Genomic DNA, 21,776 nt, shown 5'->3' with positions numbered 1-21,776 from the left:
GCTGCTCTACCAGCTAAGTACGCTCAGCAGGCGGTCTTTTGTCATCGGTCAACCCATGGAAGCGTGAAAAAGAGGGACCAGAGCAATGTTGGATGCTTCTTCCTGGATGTCGTCTATCCACCATTTTGCAGCCCTGTCAAGTTCATATCATGTTTTGTTATTCAGTTCATGGCTTTGCAGACTACATTGATTTCACTGGAATCGATCGCTGGGCAGTAGTGAAGGCTTAATTGTCCCATCTAAGAGAAAAACGACAAAGGTATTATTTTAGGATTAACACTGCAAAGACAAAGAACACAGTAGAGGGTAAAAAACAGAAATACACGCGGTTGTATTAATGCTGAGGCAATGCTAACTGGCAACAGGTGATATTTTTGAAGTAGTTCTATTACGCATTGCAAGAAAAATTTTGAATACAGGATAATTCAAAGCGCCTCCAACGAATATTTCCGTGGCAAATGATCAAAGACAGCTATTGTGAAATTTGCAATGTTTTGTTTATATTTATACTTATGACATTTCGTCCTGAATCGTTCGACGCGTAATGAAAAATCCCAATAAAAATAATAATATTTTACTGTACAAAAAACGATGCCTTGCAGAATAGAAAGGAGAAATTTAGTTATGTTGAAAGTTTGTGAATTTTCGGGGCAGCAGGAACTATGTTCAAGTGCATGACAAACCGTCCTTTGGTCACTGCAAGTTGTGGGGATTGTTTAGGATGGGATTGGGTTTGAAAATGAGCTCTGTTCAATTCCTACTAACGAGACCATGTGCCACTTAAAATACGATAGCCCAAGTCTTGGTGTTGGGTGGAACTTGACTTGATAGCCCGAACCTGATTCGGCGAGAGGTTGCAGGCCAAATAAGCCGCCTGTAAAACCAACCGATGCGACCTATGGTATACCGCGTGTAAAAAACGACTCCAGCGTTACCCAACTAACATTTAATGTCAATGTAAATGTTATTTCAACTCGTCTATACGGCTTCAAGCTGAATATGCGTGCTATACATATGATCAAGAACTTCTATTCAATGCTTTTACCAGCAAATCTGGCGAATCTATTCAGCTGTTTTTGGCGTGCCTGCACAACTACTTTACAGCATGTTACACAATTTTTTCTCAATCTTCATTAAACCATCTAGTAATATAATTCGCTTCAATGGCGCTTATTCAGATTTTTTAAATCTGTTAAATAAGTTTTATACAGCCACTGAATTCATTTTGATTAAATATTATTTGAGAGGAGAGTAAATTTCGGAGTTTATTCAATGTTTTTTATTGTGAAAACTCAAATATCAATTTTGTTGCTACCTAGATTCGAACTCCTGATCTCCTGATTCAATGGCCGCTGCTCTGTCATCACCGTCACTTTGACATATGTAAATAACAAAGAAAATTATGGATGTGTTTCTTCGCATACCCTATAGGTTGTTTTACTAACGCAATTTTCAGATTCATGCTGTATAAACGTTAGAAAGAGGCATACATGCTGCTTTCAGCACATAAGCTTAAAAAGTATGCTTTCAGCATTATTTCAACCATTATTCAAACATCTGTCAGCATGTTCTGTGGGCTAACTTTTATGCATCATCAATCGCTGAAATTGTTTTTAGGCAACATTTTCTCGATCTGCATAGATGTTACTCTGCTGCTAATCGTTTAACAGTAGCCGTCAACAGCAATATCGCTTCTAAATGGCTTGTTTTCTTACACTATCTGCTAGCATTAATGACAGCGCTTTGTCAGTTGCTATAAAAGCAGGTGAATACCTTTGTAGCTGCGTTACAGAAATCAATAGCTCATACACAGCTCCGGCAACAAAAATCAAATGTAAACATTGCGGTTTTGACGTTCCATACTGATAAGCTATTAAAAGGAGCAGTATAAGGTTTACTTAAACGTTGTGTAATCTTCAAAGATTCAGAAGCTGCCTGAAAGCTTCGTTAGTTCATTTATAGCGCCATTACACTATATTGTTAGTGCTATAACAACAGCGAAAACATTTTCATTGTGAATGCTATTCACCGTAATATAGGAAGTTGCTAACAAGCAACTTACTTACATACATGAGCTCTTAACCGATAAGCTTTGTTGCTAATTCAGACAGAGCTGTTATATGACTATATGAAAGCTGCATAAACGATAAAAGATGAAATATATTCGGCACAAACAGCTAGTCGATAGATATTTGGGTAATAGTCGAGTTGAAGTTTAAGGGATTATTTGCGGAGGCTTTTCTTTTATTCAGCATTGGCTGCTTTTATTCAAATATTATACAGCCAAAGGCTAGAAGTTGAAGCTTTTAGCATCAAAATTGTTAGTTGGGTACTCAGCACCTCAACAAAAAAGTATAATCCGTGCTGGTTAGTTTACTCCTCGGCCACTTACTGATTATTATTAAATTTTTTCAAATCTGTGTACGTCCAATCATTGGACTTCATGGCAGCAGATTTGTTGTTATGTCCATTCAACGCACACTATGTATGATTTGTTCTATGCGGGGATTTCCCTCTGCGCGTTATTTCCACGAAGCCATCCAAATTTTTCTTTTTCTCCGTAATACATCCCATATTAAACCATAATTATTCAGGTGGCATTTTGAGCACTCGAAATATATTTACGATGCAGATCGGAATGTTTTCGAGCAAAAAATGCTACAATTCGTTGTGAAATGTTAAAGACATGTGTGACTCAGACGTATCAAGTGTTGTACATTTGAAGAAAATATTTTGTGATTCGAATTAAATAGAAAATATCGCGGTTTGGATCATACGGGCGTACTTAATTATCGATTTCTCATCGTCGATATTTTCCTTCAATCAATGCAGTGAATTTCGAAAGTTTTCCTTAGATGTTATGCATTGGGGCTACTAGGTTTTGTATTCTTAACTTATAGACCAATTTACTAATGTTAAAATCAAAGAGAGGTTGAATCTTGCTTCAGAATCGTCAATCATGATTGTAGTTTTCAACCTAGTTAAGTTTTAATAAAAGAAAAAATCGACGAAGAGAAATCTATCAATCAGAGTAGTATACAGCGCGAAATTCGTCTTCGTTTGCAGACTATGGGACTTAAATTGGTTATGAAGTCCGTAATTGCAGCTACAATGCTCCTCGTGGGTAAAATCATACGTCCTTATAAGCGCAAGATTCTTGGTTCGAATGTCAGAAGAAAAGACTGCAAATACAGTATTCAGAGAGGCTAACGATTTCGTGGAAAAAATCGTTTGTCAAAGGGACCAAAATCGACGAAGATAGTGCTCTGCAATACAACCGGCAATTACATTTCAAGGCCAGGTTTGAAGATATTTTAATGATTTTTACTACTTATCCGGTGGTGCAAAGGGCCGACTTGAAAGATCTCCATTCTGAGCGGTCCATTGGTTTAGGTCGACTTCTTTTATTTCTTTAGTGATGCTTCGCCGCCACGAGCCTCTGCGTATGCTTCTGCTGCGATGTCCTGCTGGGTTCCAGTCTAATGCTTGTTTACAGATTACGTTACGTAAATAAACTTTGATGATTAGGAACAATAAAACAAAAAGAGGTTTGTTCTTAGAAATCTTCTGGAAGTTCCATAATTATCGTAAAAACTCAAGTTTTAATTTGCATTTCAATGTTTGGCTTATTTATAGATTTGAGAGTGTGATGACGATACATGTTGTATGCAAGTTTCTATTACTCATATACGACCAAATTTAGTCATAAACCAGTTACTGCAACCAAATCGGTCTCTAAATTGACCTTTTCCATCAAACAAATTTATTCGCCTAATCGATTCTTTGGGCACTGAAATCCGTACACCTAAACACATCATTGACAGAAAAAGCCACTATAATATACAATTCTAATCCAACTTTCATGTTTGTTATATGTGATGCGTGATATGGATCGCAAATTTTCTGATGTGACACATTCATCAACTATTTATTATGTAAAGTTCTTTTAAAATACGAAGGAAATAAAATCCGCTTGAACCGAAATCCGTCCACAGTGTACGAATTTCGGTTCACGGAATCTATATCCGTACACCTATTTGATGACTTAATTCTTAATTAATATCTTAATTGCGCCCCAATTAAATCTAGTATAACACTGTAATTTGTTCAACACGTACCTTCATAAGCCTCCATTGATGCCACCATGAAATATGGTGTTTGCGGGGCAATGTAATGTATTTGAATTTTGTCATTTAAAGTTTGAGACCTACTTCTAAATTAGAAAAACATTGCACCAAACATATACACATGATTCAGGATCACCTCAAACGAAATTTTCAAAACGTTTACGGATAATTCTTTGACTTAAATACATTCAACTTAGTGTTTTTTGGAGTATTCCGACACATAAGAATAGAAGGTTGGTTGTGCCAAGCGCATGGGTCTGTGTAGCTAGGGAGTCGATAATGTGTACAAACTAAACACATTCAAGGCTAGATAGGTATTCGATCCTGAGTAGTGAATCCTTTTTGGAAGGGGAAGGATGAGCGACGATCATTGGTCTGATAACATTACGACATGTTTTCTGACTTTATTGTTTAGTGTTTGTTATTACATGACAATCAACCGTAGGCGAACTTATTCGCGCCATCCGTCCATCCTAATTGGCACTCTGATTCTGTAGTTATTATCATCCTATGGAAAACATTACCAATAATTGTGCTGTCTCCATCTAATCGAGTTCCGTTTCTGGTGGAAAATCACCAGCCCATATTCGAAGTAATCCACCAACTTAATTGATGACAGCTGTCTTTTCCGGTCGATCGGTCTGAAACGAGCTCAAAAAATGTGTGATGAAAAGCCAGACTTCAACAGCAGCAGCAGCATTACCTCGATGCTTGGAAATACTAACTGTAATCTGAGATTATTCACATTCCCCCTTCGGTTCGTTGTTCGCTTCCAATTTGCTTTCATTTATTCGAATCGAACTTTTTCCTGCACCATTTCTACACGCCAAGTATTACCAAACAGAAAGATTATGTGCAGTTTTGCTCATTTGAGCGAAGAACAGGACCGACGGAGCGACGCGTTGTTTTTCTGGTCTCTTGCCGAGAGATGCGCAAATGAGAAAGAGCTTCACGCTCACCGCGTGCACGCTGCGTTTTGCTTTCTCCTTTCCTCTCGGGTGCACACATCGGTGCAGGAAAGAGCAACCAATATAAACAAATCGCAGGTTTGCAATTTGTTTGGAGAGTACAACGAGAGCGTGGATATGGTTCTTCTGCACGTGCTCTCTTCTATATTGCCTTTGAAATTGTCCAACACTTATTTCAGTGTATATCGAGATCTCGCCGCACGTTGAACGTGTTCGCCACATGGAGTGCAGTGAAGTGTAGTGATATTGCGGTTGCTTTTTACCTTTGCTTTGTGAACGGTTTTTTGTGTGTGTGAGAGTTGATGGTGCATACTCTATTGTAGCCGTAGTGTGAGTTCTATTTTGTGTGGTTCGTTATCTTTTTTGGACTGCGAAATACGGTATCTAATCCGGGGAGGTATTACGGAAATTTCCCCCTTACGGTGACGGAAATCGAAGTCATCGTACAGGAGCGCTGTCGGGACGGCTGTTCATCAAAATGGATACTTATGTGAAGAATTTGTTAAACGGATGGAATATGCCAGAGCTCATCAAAATATTTCAAGGTATGCAAAAATGTGTTTTGTTGAAAATTCCCGGTATTCTCTTTTTAGGTTCAGGGATTTCTTAGAAATCGTTTGTAGATTTTTATGTTTCACATTAGATTCCAAGCCTTTATAATTTAGTACATTTTTTAAATAAATAATTCTTGGAAGATGTAATTGCCACTTGTCTTGGAACAATGAAATAAAAAACGTTGCTTCATTGTAAACCAATGCTTATTATGTTCGAAGGGGTTGGAGGCGCGAGGCACCGACATTTCAATGTAAGTTATTACGAATTCCCTCGAGTGGCTTAATGGTCGGTTGGATCGGATCGGGTAGCTGGGTTGGTTGAGGCGGCCGTTGGTTTTGTACCACCAGCATACCAGCTTTTCCTTGTAGAGCACCAGCACACAGCTGTATGTGTGTTAGAAACTCTTGGCAAGTGTTCGATGCCAGTGTTGTGTTGTACAGAGTATAAATATTATGGTTTTATGCCGGAGCTTATTCGCCAACCGAGCTGGCATGTACCGTAATATTTCCAGCGATTCATCAGCGATTGTATAGGAAATATGCTCGCTTTGCTGGCTACAAGAAAAGTTTCTCTTGTGCTTCGTAGCCACGAGGCTCGGAAAATGATTACGTTTTCTTATTACTGCACCTTGGAGCCATGATCACTCGAAACCACCTCACGGTGGTGGCACGCCATAGTCTGGTGGTTACTACATGGATATTGCTTAGTTCGCAGTGTTCATATTATAGTTCACGCAGTGTTGAGTGAAACGTGACGGAAAATTTCAGTATTCGCCGTTTGAATAAGTTTATTGCTCTTCCCTGCGTTGCGTTGGTAGCGGTGATTCACTTAAGTGGGGGTCATGATTCAGTTCCCTGTACCATGATCGCGTGTATAATTTGCGTATTGTCTGTAACGATACGAAGGGATAGACGAGCACTAGGAATGCTATCGGAAGGGATATAGAATAGACAGTCTGTGCATCGCGGAAGGGTTTCAGATGAAATAAATGTCTGTTGCTCATTGTGTTTTCCAGATTGGAGTTCAAATCACAATGCAATCGATTTATTAATGCGGGCAAACTACATATCCTCAACTCAATTAAGGGCAAATTTTCCATAGGTTCTTTTTAACGGATGCGTTATTGATTCATTTATTAAAACTGCTTAATGAAAGTGTGTTGCAGTTGTCTTGAATAATGAAATTAAATGAATTTATCCAAGCAGGTTCAACTAAAACCTGATGGGTTTTCTATTCACAGTCAAGCAACATTACATGTATTGCTTGAGCAATGAGCATTCATATTGATTAAATCTCTTATCTGCAGATACCAGACACCATCAATCATGTTTCATTTTTACAAATCATCAACTGGTATGGCTTCGAACGACCTGTATAACGATGCAAATAGCAATATCCTGTAGTCATGAACTATTATGCGGAATTGATAATTATTGGGAAGAAATATTTAATATTAATAACGATAAAAACTAAAATGACTGTGATTAACAATCGATTTATGAACACTCACCAATTGATAACCCCTTTATCTATTGGATCACACAATGAATAATTTTGGGCTATGATTATGTATACAATCACGATGATTGAATTTGGGATTCACGAATGTCGGGAATCGGGTCACCGTTGCTAATGTTTATTTGTTCTACTTCTTCCATATTTGAGAGACCCATATTTGTTATACACAGTTGTGCGAATACGCTAGGAAAACCGAATGATCGCTGTCATCAGACGAAAAGTCTTATTCTTCTTCCTGGCATTACATCCCCCACTGGGACATTGCCGCCTCGCTGTTTAGTATTCATTCAGCATTTCCACAGTTATTAACCGCGAGGTTTCTAAGCCAAGTTACCATTTTTGCATTCGTATATCATGTGGCTAACACGATGATACTTTTATGCCCAGGGAAGTCGAGACAATTTCCAATCCGAAAATTGCCAAGACCGGCACCGGGAATCGAACCCAGCCACCCTCAGCATGGTCTTGCCACAGAGAAACAGACGTCTCACTTAGAACAAAATGCAATCGAAAGCAGAGCATAAAATATTCATCTTCATGAAGCAATTTCAGTCCGAATTTTGACAAACATCGCATGATTATTCAAAACATAGAATGAGATAGTCATTTTATTTATTTTATTTATTTTATTTATTTTATTTATTTTATTTATTTTATTTATTTTATTTATTTTATTTATTTTATTTATTTTATTTATTTTATTTATTTTATTTATTTTATTTATTTTATTTATTTTATTTATTTTATTTATTTTATTTATTTTATTTATTTTATTTATTTTATTTATTTTTTTTATTTTATTTATTTTATTTATTTTATTTATTTTATTTTATTACAGTGAACTCTCCCTAACTCGATATTTTCCCTTACTCGATGAAATTCAAAGTCCCTTGAATCTATCGTACTGCGTTTCCTCCGTAAGTCGATATCTCCCTTACTCGATATTCTTGAAGTCGAACTAATTTTCCAATGCATTTTCACCTAGCTAACTCGATGTTGTCAGAAACAGTTGCAAGCACGATTTAGCTAGAAGGTAGAAATAAAAAGTGAGAAATGAGAAATAAGAAGTTAGATGAGAACTGAGGAGTGGAAAGTTAGAAGTGAGAAGTGAGTAGTGGAAAGTGAGAAATGAGAAGTGAAAAATTTGAAGTGCAAAGTGAAGAAGAGAGAAGTGAAAAGTAAGAAGTGAAAAGTTAGAAGTTAGAAGTGATGAGTGAGCAATGGGAAATCAGAAATGAGATATAAGAAGTTATAAGTTAGAAGTGAAAAATAGCATAGCATAGCATAGTTACGGTGTACTTCGTAGATTGGACACTAGTGATACTCATGTAAATAAATGTTTTTCTTTTGAAATCCTTATTCAGATTGCTATCAGAAATCAAGGTGGGTGTGGTCCTTGATTTCAATCTAGAATAAACATCACAAAAGCATGAGGATTACTACTCCTGGCCACGTACATCTTCACCGTAACTTGGGAGAGGAAGGAAATGTTGGTGTAGTACTTACTTAACGAGAGGCCCCCGACTCAGCGACACCCTCATAAGTACCACGGAGTTGGATTTTGGGGAAGGTATTCGTTTGGTCAGGATTTGCCTGTAGCTGACAATGTGGCCGTGGTAGATCGTACACCGTACCGTAACACACCACGCAAATGTGTCTACCCAGCGTTACGGAGTTTATAAGTTAGAAGTGAAAAATGAGTATTAAGTGAGAAATAAATAGAGCGAAGTGAGAAGTGAGAAATTCGAAGTGTGAAGTGAAGTAAGAAGTGAGTAGTGCGAAGTGAGAAATGAGAAGTGAGAAGAGAGGAGTTAGAAATGAGAAACTTTAAGTGCGAAGTGAATAGTGAGAAGTGAAAAGTATTAAGTGAAAAGTGAGTAGTGAAAAGTTAGAAGTGAAACGTGATCACTGAGAAATGAAAAGACAGAAGCGAGATATAATTCAAAAGACAGAAATGAGATATGAGAAGTTTTAAGTGCGACGTAAGAAGTGAGAAGTGAGAAATGAGAAGTGAATAGTGAGAAATAAAAAGTAAGAAGTGAAAAGTTAGAAGTTAGAAGTAAAAAATGAGAAGTCAAAAGTGAGATATAAGAAATAATAAGTGAGAAGTGAGAAGTGAAAAGTGAAAAATGAGAAGTGAGAAATAAATAGAAAGAAGTGAGAAATGAAAAGTACAAAGTGAGAATTGAGAAATTCGAAGTACGAGGTAAAAAGTGAGAAGTGCGAAGTGCAAAGTAAGAAGTGAGAAGTTAGTAGTAAGAAGTCAGCATTAGGAAGGGAGAAATGAGAAGTAATAAGTTGGAAGTGAGAAATTCCAAGTTCAAAGCAGTGATAAGTGTAAAGTGAGAAATGAGAAGTCAGAAGTGAGAAGTGAGATATAAGAAATTATGAATGAGAAGGGAGCGAAAAGTGAAAAATGAGAAGTGAGAAGTGATATCTGTAAAGTGAGAAATCAATAGAGAGAAGTAAGTAGTGGGAAGAGGGAGGTGAGAAGCGAGATGCGCGAAGAGAAAAGTAAGAAGTGAAAAATTATTGAGAAGTTACACGGAGAAAAAAATATGGTATTTACAACCATAATTTAGTTTGCTTCAACCAAAATTCCAGTTTGAATTGATCACAAACAAATATTAGTTTGAATTCACCAATCTTGTTGTTTGAAACAAACTAAAATTCTATGTTGTAATTCTGGATGTTTACAGTTTGATTTAACTAATATTTGTTTAGAATAAACAATAATATTGGTATGTTCCTTTTGACATTTGTAGAAACAACCAAAATTTTGGTTGTTTCAAACTAAGGCTAGCATTTTAAAATGAACAGATTTGAGTTTGTTTCAAACAAGCTTTTTGTTTTAAAAGAGCTACTAGTTTTGCTTCTGATTTTTGTTTTCTAATCAAACCTCGATTCTAATAGACAAAAAATCGTGTATGTTTATGTTTTAATTTCATGCAGTTTCTATTTATGATTATTTTAATATTCCACAATTACATAATTTTAAACGCAACTGAAATAAATAATTTCCAAAAATGTAGATCACTCCCGTTCCGAGTCTCGTTCCTCGGAGTTCCAGGATAGCCACATGTAGGGGAACGTATAACAGCAGAAGTAAATAACCTATATGCTTTGCAATGATAAAACACATATTATTACCGATTTCCATGATTCAGCATAATTCTTGAACATCTGGAATGAAGATATTAGCAAACTCTGTAGCACTAGCAAAAGTGGAATTTTTATTAAAAGATCTTACCTGTACTTTTCTACTGAGAAATATACATAATTCCAAGTTTTGAATGCTGCATACAACTGCGAGAATTAATTTTTCTTCGCTCGAACAAAAAACTGACCGTCATGTGCTGATGTAGCAAATGAGACAAACTATTGTTTCAGTTTGCTTAAAACCAATTTTTAGGTTGACTTGCGGTTAACCAATATTACGTATTATTTTTAACAAAACATTGATTGTTTTAACCCAAAATCACAGTTTGAATTTGTTGATATCGAACTGTTGTCAGCAAGCTATATCTTATTTAAAACAAATGTGTTTATGGTTGAAAACAACTACATTTTTAGTTTGAATCAACTAAAACTATGTTCAAAATAAGGTTAACATCAATGTTTAAAACAACGAGGAAATATAGCTTATTTCATCTATAATCGCGAGTTTAAATCAAGCAAGTATTTACTTTGATACAACTAAAATAGAAGGTTGAATTCCAAACATGGTTTTGGTTGTTTCAAATTAATCTTGTTTCTGTCCGTGTAGTTGTGAAAAAGGAATACGAAGAATTGTGGACCAGGGAACGAGAAGTAAAAATGAGATTCTATTTCCTCCTTTCTATTTTCTTCCTTTTTTCTGTCTTATACCTCTACACTCGCTTCTCACTACTCAACATCTCGCTTCTCACTTCCCAATTATCATCTCTAATTTGTCACTCCTTGCTTCTGTTTATGTCACTATTCACATCCTACTTCTCATATCGCAACTATCACTTCTCACTTTTCACCACTGACTTCTTCTCACTTCTCATTTTTCTTTTTCCTCTAAGGACTGTTCAGTTTATTGAGAGACCACTTTTATTTGACAATATAAAACTGACAGATTGGTCAATTTTGATGGAGTTTGCTTTATAGTACATTATAATACACTGTTAATCAACTGTAATTTTTGAAAAAAAAAATAAAACAGTTTAAATCCAACAAAATGGCGCCTTTTGTCAAAGCTTCTCGAATTTCGAGTGAACATAAGTTTCCCAGCAGATTTGTTTAGAAGCAAAACTGAAAGAGTGTAAAAAATGTAAATTGGCTTGTCAACAAAATCATCAAGAAGTCGGAAAGAAACGCACTGTCAAGGATTTGTCGATTTTCTGAAACAGTAGAGCACGTGGCAGCCCGAAAACGGAATATAAACGGTTGGAGTTGATGGAAATCCAATGAATTGAGATAGTTATGAATATCGCAATTTAGTGAGGAAAAATAGTTTCGTTGATAATTGGATTCAATTTCTAGAAGGTCAGATAATATATTCAACATCAACATATAAATCATCGACAATGCAACGTGTCCTCCTTATAAACTGAACAGTCCTTACTCACATGTTACTGCACACATCTCACTACTCAATACTCACTTCCGTTTTTCATTACTCTTTTCTCGCCATTTCGAACATCACATTTCTCACTTCTCAGTTCTCGCTGTTCACTTCACAAGGAAACAAATTTTCCCTACTCGATCAAACGGTATTCGGCCGAATATAAATGTGTCCTCTATCTCGATACCTCCCTAACTCGAAGGTCCCTTCAGTATCTAGTAAGGGAGAGTTCACTGTATTTAATTAATTTAATTTATTTGTTTATTTTATTTATTTTATTTATTATATTTATTTTATTTGTTTTATTTATTTTATTTGTTTTATTTATTTTATTTACACTGAAGACGGCCTTACTGTTGAGGTCGAAATATGTATCTGTCAAGATACAATTAAGTGGTGGAATTCAACGCCGATTTCTTGTCGAAAATGCTTTCAAAATGATTTATAATAAAACACAGGCGGTGGAAGTTATTTCGTGGAAATCATGTTTTGCGGTATTACAAGTAAAAAGTAAAAAGAGCGACTAAAATTTTAAATTTTTTTTGGGTTGACATAATTGGGTACAAAAGTAATAAAATCGTGTCGAAAACGTGATAAAATCGGCGTAGACATAATCGGGAAGTGACAAAATCGGATTGACACTGTACTTACTCATTCAATTCCTGTTCCCTCTATGATGCTTCGAACTAGTTTGCGTTTACCGATATTTCACTTTAGTATTTCACCGAAACAGGGGTTACAACTCTTTAACATTTTCATCGTTATTGTTTTCCACAGTTTTCTGTAAATTATTCTAAAAAAAACACCGAAATTCAGTATTTTTATTTAACTTGCGAAAAATTACCGAAACATCCGTCTTTTCGGATCACCGATCTTTTCAGTGAAATGAATCTCCGTTTGAAATTCTCCAGGCATTTCCTACAGAAGCTTTTACAGAAATTTCTGTAAATTTCCCGAATGTCCCCCTCTTTTCCTGGTTTGCTACACCCAAATTCTCCTGCCTTCTCTTCCTCGAGTTCCTCCAAGAGTCTCACGTAAATTGTTTCAAGAAAACTCATATAAATTCCTCTATAAATTTCCCAATAAATTTTCCGTTTTTTTTTTCGTATGTTTATTTCGAATAATTCTGAAAGGAATCAAATCATTCAGAAGAATTCTTGAAATAATTTTGGGTGGATTTCCCGATGGGCTTCCAGAAGATAAGCTTAAAGGAATTACTAAAATATTTTAAAGAACTTCAAGAGAAATTTAAGAGGTTGAAGTATTTGCAAAGGGAGTTCAAAAGAAATAAAAAAAAAATGTTTATGAGTTTTTGAATTAAATCAATTGAATTTTTAAATGAAAGTTTGAAATTATTTCAGACTGAAACAATTAAGAAATTCCAATATAAGTTTCTTAAAGTTTTCTAGGAGCAATTCCTGGAATTCCCGAAAAACAATTGATTTTCTAGGCTGCGTCTCATTTCCTGAATTAAATTCAAATTAAAGTTAAAAGTGATTGTTTGAAATAAAAAAAAAATGGCCATAAAAATTCCAATAAGACCATGTATTGAATCCAAAAGAGTATGAAAATGTAGCATATCGTGCGTGACAGACTTTTTCGTTCCAAACTCTAAACGCGGGGAGCACTGGTTCTGATGATGTATTTCAACTTGTTCTACACAGCTGTGCGGTTCCCAGCATAAAATTTGCGAAAACAAAGCGAGAATCATCACCTCTCTGTGGGGGCTGCTTATCCAATTCTGTTTTTTTCGCACTATTATACCATTTGTGATAAATTTGTCATCAAGACTTGTTATGATTAGGAACCGTTTTTGCCTTTCTTTAATCGTTGCTCATATTGAGAACGATGTCTGTAAACCCTAAATAAGACCGTTAAGGAGGAAGTGAAATCGGCAACCGACCGTCTTTCAAGTGAGTGTTTGTGCTGCCGACCGGTGTTGCACTGCCACAGTTATAATTTTGCGGCAGACGAAAAGAGACAAATGACACACTGCCGATGGTGGTTCGATCGGAAATCTCTCCCCATTGTGCTTTGTGAAAATGGTATAAAATCGTATTGGAAGATAAGTGTCCGAAATTGAAAGTGTATAGGCTTTACTTGTTAATCAAAATCATCTCAATACTTATTACAGTTATGGGTAGCCATCTGATAATATCTGCATACCTGTAGTATGAACTTGATTGAAAATATGTATTTTCGACAGGATGAACTTTCAAATCCCACGAAACTACTGGTTTAATAATCCTTCTATAGCCATCGGCGTGATAAAAAATATTCGGCGGCGTGGAAAATTATCATGCGACTCATTTTTGACGGTGGCGGAGGTGGCGTGAGACAATCAACGGTGGAGGCGGCGCACAGGTAACGTACCAGGCGTTGGCGAATCAGGCCCGAGCGTGGAGACGCATAGTACATTGTAGGTTAGACCCACTAGGGCGTTTTGTCTCGCTGAAATTTTTATTTTTCCTATCTTCCTATCTTTTATTTTGACACTTTTTTCGAATTACTTGATACTTGATGGGCTACAGCTCTTCGATGAACCTACGCCGAATGGAGTATCCTTCTCCACTGGACTCGATCCTGGGCCAATCGCTTCCAGTCGCCCTGAACATTGAGCGCCCTCAGGTCCTCTTCAACTGCAAAAAGCCATCGTGTACGCGGCCTTCCACGAAGCCTGCGGCCTCTTCCGGGTTCTCTACTAAATATTATCTTCGCTTGTCGTTCTTCCGGCATACGAACAACGTGACCAGCCCACCGTAGTCTGCCGTGTTGTATAAGCTAAATAATATCCAGCCCTTTATATACCTGGTACAATTCGTGATTCATGCGACGCCGCCAGATACCGTTCTCCTGTTTACCGCCGAGTATTGTCCGCAGCACCTTACGCTCAAACACTCCGAGAGCCTCCTTTAACGTCCATGTCTCATGGCCGTATAAAGCCACCGGAAGAATCAGAGTAGTATACAGCGCGAGTTTTGTTTTCGTTTGCAGACTACGGGACATAAGCTGGTTACGGAGTCCGTAATAAGCCCTATTTGCAGCTGCAATACGCCTTTTCACCTCGCGGGTAACATCATTATCGCACGTCACTAATGTTCCAAGATACACAAATTCTTCTACCACTTCAAATTTTTCATCATCCAGCACTATTTCGCTACCACCACCACTAATGAGCCCACGTTGATTGCCAGCGACCATGTACTTCGTTTTGCTGGTATTGATCGTGAGTCCAATCTTCGCTGTCTCCCTCTTAAAAGGCGCAAAAGCCTCTTCCACGGCACGGCGATCAATTCCGATAATATCGATATCGTCCGCAAATCCCAGGAGCATATGCGATTTTGTGATAATGGTACCGCTTCTTTGCACACCAGCTCTCCTAATCGCTCCCTCGAGCGCTATATTGAACAGTAGGTTCGAGAGTGCATCACCCTGCTTTAATCCATCTAAGGTAACAAATGACGTCGATATTTCATCCGCAACCCTCACACTTGATTTCGATCCGTCCAACGTTATACGAATCAGCCGTATCAGTTTCGTCGGAAAACCATGTTCAAGCATAATTTGCCATAAATCATTCCGTTTCACTGAATCGTACGCCGCCTTGAAATCAATAAACAGATGATGTGTGTGCAAGTTGTACTCCCGGAATTTATCAAGGATTTGTTTCAGGGTAAACATTTGATCCGTCGTTGACCGGCCCTCACGAAAACCTGCTTGGTATTCGCCGACGAAGGACTCTTCAAGCGGTCTCAATCTGTTGAACAGAATACGGGACATAATTTTGTACGCCGAATTAAGGAGGGTTATTCCTCGGTAATTGGCGCACTCCAGTCTGTGCCCTTTCTTAAAGAGAGGGCAAATGAGGCCGTCCAACCAGCTAGCAGGCATTTCCTCGTCTTCCCATATTTTCGACATAATATGGTGCAGAACTTCATAAAGCTGCTCACTGCCATGTTTGAGAAGTTCAGCCGGGAGCTGGTCCTTCCCCGCAGCCTTATTGTTTTTCAGCTTTTTTAACCTCATCTAGTGTAGGTGACTCCACAGCTTGTCCATCGTCGCTAATATTTATTCTGTTCTCCGATGCACCGTCACTTCCTCCATTCAACAAAGTCTCGAAGTGTTGCTTCCACCTGGCAGCCACTTCAGTTTTATCTGTCAGCAAATTCCCTTGTTGGTCGTTGCACATGACGGGAGATGGCGCTGTCTTTCTCCGCACGCCATTGACAGACTCGTAAAACCTCCGTATATCGTTCTGCTCCATTTTTTCCTGCGCCTCACTAATAACTTGTTCTTCGTACTCTTTTTTCTTCCTGCGGTGGGTTCGTTTTTCGGCTGCTTTTGCTTCCTTGTACCGATCTCTATTCGATCGGGTACCTGACACCAACATCCGGCTTCTGGCAACGTTCTTCTCGTCTGTCACTCTCTGGCACTCCACATCGAACCAACCCGTCCTGGGTCGCCTCTGTGTAGTGCCTACCACTTCTCGTGCTGTTGTGCTCACCGCTCCATGGATCGACTCCCATAGATCGTTGATGTTGTCGCTAACGTTGATTGCACTTATCCGTTCGTCGAGCTTCTGGCGGTACCCAGCCGATACTCCTTCCGCCGACAATCGCTAGATATTGTAACGCATCGTTCGCTGTGATCTTTCGTTCGATACAGTTGACAACCGTGATCGAATTTCACTGACAACGAGGTAGTGATCAGAGTCAATATTCGGACCTCTGAATGTCCGCACATCGATAACATCCGAGAAATGGCGCCCATCCACCAGAACATGGTCTATCTGGTTGCAAGTTTCACCATTTGGGTGTCTCCAGGTGTGCTTTCGGATGTTCTTTCGTGCAAAGTAGGTGCTACTGATGGCCATCCCTCTGGCAGCAGCAAAATTTACTAGCCGTAGGCCGTTGTCATTGGTAGCGGAGTGAAGGCTCTCCCTACCGATTATGGGACGGAAAAAGTCCTCTCTACCGACCTGAGCGTTAGCGTCTCCGATTACAATTTTCACGTCATGCTTTGGGCACTCTCAATAGGCTTTATCAAGACATTCATAAAACGTGTCCTTCATGTCGCCTGATTTATCGTTTGTCGGTGCGTAAACGTTGATTAGGCTGTAATCGAAAAATTTGACTCGTATCCTCAACACACAGATTCGTTCGCTAATGGGTTTCCACCGCATCACTCGCTTCATCTGCTTGCCCATCACTACGAAACCAACTCCATGCTCTGCTTTTTCACCGCCGCTGTGATAGATGCTATAGGGGAACTGTACCGGTTTTGGCCATGTTCCTAATTTGGCTAAATAATTTTGCGAATAACTCCAAAAATAAAGCAATTCGCAAGGGTTTTATTAGTTCCAACAAGAGATATATCCCTCATGCTTCAACGCTGCTTTCAACTGATCGATTTTTTTGGAAAAATATGTATTTTTTAGGGTTGGCCAAATTAGGAACTAAGTTGGCCAAAACCGGTGCACTTCCCCTACTTGAATGCAGTATTGGTCGTGGGGTCCACGGCTCGGAATTCACGTTCTCCGGATCTAGGCCATCGGACTTCTTGAATAGCAGCCACGTTCACTCCAACCTTCTGCAGTTCACGAGCCAGAAGGCTCACTCGTCCAGGTTCATTTAGGGTCCTGACATTCCAGGTACCGAGTTTCCAATCATAGTCCTTATTTCGTTGCCGGGTCGGTTGCCAAAAATAACGTTCTCTTTTTATTCTATCTCCATTTTTCGTGGTATTTGAGAGGCTTCAGTAAGCTACCTTACCGGGGTCGCGTTACCTACATCGCGATGATGGGGCTGCCACCTTAGGTATAGCTGACGCGATACAGCATTTCGTTAATCAGCCGCTGGGTGCCAGGCAGACGCTGTTTGAGCCGCACCTCCTGGTGAACAGACGCTTGAGACGTACCTTCTCACTCTAGCTGATGTCAGAAGGACAACAGTGCCCAGGCTGCACTACCAGCTAAGTACACAACCCTTAGCTGGCGGTCTTTTGTCATCGGACGACCCGTGGAAGCGTGAGATAGGGACTTGTGGGGACCAGAGCTCTGTTGGGCGCTCCTTCCTTGATGTCAACCCACCATTTTGCAGCCTTTTTTCGACTAATCTACATAATTTTGGAGCCTTCTCCCCAACTTCAAGAATGCATGCTTTTTACCATGTTTATTGTAAGAATGATACGTCCGGGGTTCAGCCAGATCACACTAAGTGCCATACAAATATTACCCATTTTCAACCCATGATTTCGGCAGATTTATTGGATCACAAATCGTATCGGATATCCCTCAACTCCAAAACTGAGGATATCCTATAACAAATGTACTCATGAATAAGGTCAGTCAATTAATTAAGTCAGTGAAAAAGCCGCTTGGTGCGATTTGGCAGAACCCTTGCCTTGCTTGGAGTTGCCAGTTTGGTTTGCAGTTTTTTTTTTCACAATCGGAAAATAATAAAACTAATTGGTTAACAGGGTCATTGTGTTTACTTGTTGATACTTCATCATTTGATTAAAAGAAGGCTTTTGGAAATATTGACTGATTTTGAAGAAGGGATTGTGGGTTTGAATAGCTTTATTCCGGGCAAACGCATATTTTTAAAAAAGGGATCACACCCACCATTGCTTTATTTCGAGAAAATGCCTACTTTTAAAGGAGCAATCACATCCACCATCCAGAAGGAAACACATTATTCATTGCTTTTCACTGGGCAAACTATGATTCCGATGAAGGGAAACAATTATCATTGCTTTATACCCAGCAAATGCATGCTTTATATGATTTTTTTTTCTGGTGATGTTCAGTATTATCCCAAATTCACTTCATGTTGAATGACCTTAGACCAAATAGTGTTATGTTAATGGCATGCTTTATTCAGGGATATATCATTTCCAGGGAAATGTTATTGTCGAGGATGTGCTATTTTTGAAGAATTGTTTTCGGAGCATTGTACAATGTCAAAGAACTTCGGATGAACTAAATAAGAGGGATTTTAAATTAAGTCGTTTTCTAAACAATACCCAACCCCAACATTCTCCAGCATCTCTAAAATAATTTCCTTTGGGTAAACAATACGTGTTTAAATATTTGGTTTGAATTCACCCATGCGATAGAAAAGTATACTAAATTGTTCGTTTAATAAATATGCCCTCTCTCGTTCAGCTATGACAGTCCTACCTAGCCTGATATAGTCTTCCTTTGACAGAGAATATGGGTTCCAAATTTGGTGGACATCGGTAAATGGGTTCGGAAGTTATGCTGAATTGATCGCTAACTAAAAAATATCCCTCTCTCACAACCTCCCCATTTTAAAAGGACCTACCAATATCCACTAAAATCGGTTCCTTAGGACAAACAATATTTGATACAAATTTGGTTCAAATCGGTCAAGGGGCTCAAGACTTACATTGAGTTGATCGATTGCTAAACAATACCCCTCCCCACATACCATCTCTTATTTCCAAAGCGCATGCCTAACCCCTATCATCGTCTCCTTAAGATAAAGAATGTGTGTTCTAAATTTGGTTGAAATCGGCTAAGGGGTTCAGAAGTTACACTGAGTTGATCGATAATTTAGCAATACCCCTCCCCCTTACCTTCCCCCTTTTCCCAAGAGCATCCTTAACCACCCTATCGTCGTCTCCTTAAGATAAAGAATGTTTGTTCTAATCGGCTAAGGGGATTAGAAGGTAAACTGAGTTGATCAATAACTAAGCAATACCGCTACCCTCACCCTCCTCCCTTTTCAAAGAGCATCCCTAACCCCCCCCTATCGTCGTCTTCTTAAGATAAAGAATGTCTGTTTCATATTTGGTTGAAATCGACCAATAGGTTCAGAAGTTACACTGAGTTGATCGATAACTTAGCAATAGCCCTCCCCCCTTACCATTCCCCTTATCCAAAGAGCATCCCTAACCACCCTATCGTCGTCTCCTTAAGATAACGAATGTGTGTTCCAAATTTGGTAGAGATCGGCCAAGGGGTTCAGAAGGTACATTGAGTTGATCGATGACTAAGCAATACCCCTCCCCCCACACCCTCCCCCTTTTCCGAACAGCATCCATAACTCCCTTATCATCGTCTCCTTAAGATAAAGAATGAGTGTTCCAAATTTGGTTGAAATCGGTCAATGCGTTCAGAAGTTATGCTGGAACATACATACGAACATACATACAAACATACAAACATTGAGTTTTATATATATAATATAATATATAATAATAAAGATAAGATAGATAGATAGATAGATAGATTAAACTTTTCGAAGATAAAAACCCCTTTTTAATGAATTCTTCAAGAATTGCTTCTCAAAATATCCTACATAGAAATTGGAATTCGGAATCCTAGTTTTGTAATTTAAGTCTAAGAGAAATTAATCTTGAACATTGAAAAACAATATGATCAATGTCTTTATTGAATAACCCAGATTCGCAAAGATTAGAATCAATAAAATTGATTCTAAATAGATGACTGTTGCAAATATAATGATTTGAAATAAGTCTCTAGAAAGTACAAATAAAATTCATATGGACACAAACATTTTTAAATCATGGTTTTCTATCAACCAATGGTAAAATAGAATGATACCATCGTATCATAATTTTGTCGAGTTGAATCAGTATAAAACTATGGGTGTTCGAGCCTTTCTGTATTTTTTAGTTTTTGGTTTTGGAGTGATCCTATAGCCTTAACGTATACTTAGTATAAAAGAAAGGAATTCCAAAGAGATTTTTGGAAATTAGGCCAAAAAACATTTTACAATTGAAATATGTAGTTCGCTAGAGGATCCTGCGATTGCTCGTAAAATGCTACAGTTTATGAGAATAACTTTAAATTAATAAAATGAAAAAGGATTAAAAAACTTTTATGGAAAAATTATTGATCGTATTATTGAATTCTCAATGATTCGGCTGCTTCTGGCAGATTGTATTTTGTGATGATAGAGTAATGATATCCTTGTGTTCTGGATATCACTCGTTAAAAGTAGTCATGTGATATTCGACCTGGTATCAAATCATTTTGTTCAACAGAATGTAATTATTCTTAGGCTTATTCATCATTCAACTGTGCAGAATCGTTGTTTCGAAATTCAACGCAAAATAAATATCGCTTTTTAAAAAATAAATCCTTCTTGATATCAATGTTCAACATTGAATTACTCAACAAAATCACTAAGATTATTGACACACAAAAAGGAATCCCATGATTTTTCGTTGTTCCTTATCAATTTCGTGACAGGTGTCGAAGATTTTGGTATTATTACAAATTCTCAATTTTTTATCAGTTTGGGATGCCAGATATTGCTTCATTTTGCTTTTTTCTCGTGCACTGATAAGAAGACAGGTACATCCCCTGCGCCAGCAGACATGCTTCCAAACGATAGAAAATTTATCAAAGTCTGATTTCAAAGTTCCCTTTCCACATCTTAACGAAAAATACTTTATCTTCCTGGCATGATTCCCATTTTTCGCTTCGCCATCAAGCCCCGAAACAACTGCTGCGCAAACGCTCTGCTATAAAATTACCGCTATTATCATTGATTATAAAATCCCGTGGGGTCGTATTTCACTCTTCTCGATAATTTTCGGTCTTGCGTAATATCGCTTTCAATGTTCGCCGTCGACGTTATTCTTCGCTGTGCTATTCTTAATTATGGATATAGATTCATGTTGGCATGGAAACGCAATATAGATTCTCACAATTGATCGATGATGGTGCACTGAATCGGAAAGCTAGTGGGTGAGGTGATGGAGAATATTCTGAAGTCGGAGCTGGTCAAATTACTCGATTCGTGGTAGGAACGAGAACGACAAAGTTTTTATGCTTCTCGGAACTTTTTATATTTCTCTTCTACTGAAGTTGGTATGTGTTGGTACTTTAAACTTGGAAACGGTATTTTACTTCAAAAGCTAAAAAAAACACGAACCTTGCATTAAGATATAGCGACTCTTTTCATTTGTTTACTGAAATCCGGCTTGTGTTTAAACTTTGTGAAAATTTCTACATATTGTATT

At 38.0% G+C, this 21,776-nt stretch overlaps 1 protein-coding gene across 1 annotated transcript in view; it reads left to right on the top strand.

Moving 5' to 3' along the window:
• The first annotated feature begins 5,285 nt into the window (after window positions 1-5,285).
• Window positions 5,286-21,776, top strand: part of LOC134209866 (uncharacterized) — a 50,535-nt gene continuing 34,044 nt past the window's right edge. The window contains exon 1 of the mRNA XM_062685886.1: window positions 5,286-5,640. Within this exon, the coding sequence (XP_062541870.1) occupies window positions 5,574-5,640 (67 nt within the window). The 5' untranslated portion in view covers window positions 5,286-5,573. The remainder of the gene's footprint in view (window positions 5,641-21,776) is intronic.

Source organism: Armigeres subalbatus, chromosome 2, assembly GCF_024139115.2.
Source record: "Armigeres subalbatus isolate Guangzhou_Male chromosome 2, GZ_Asu_2, whole genome shotgun sequence".
Lineage (NCBI taxonomy): Eukaryota > Metazoa > Arthropoda > Insecta > Diptera > Culicidae > Armigeres > Armigeres subalbatus.
Note: the sequence above shows the minus strand (reverse complement) of the source record. Positions and strands in the feature narration are given on the sequence as shown.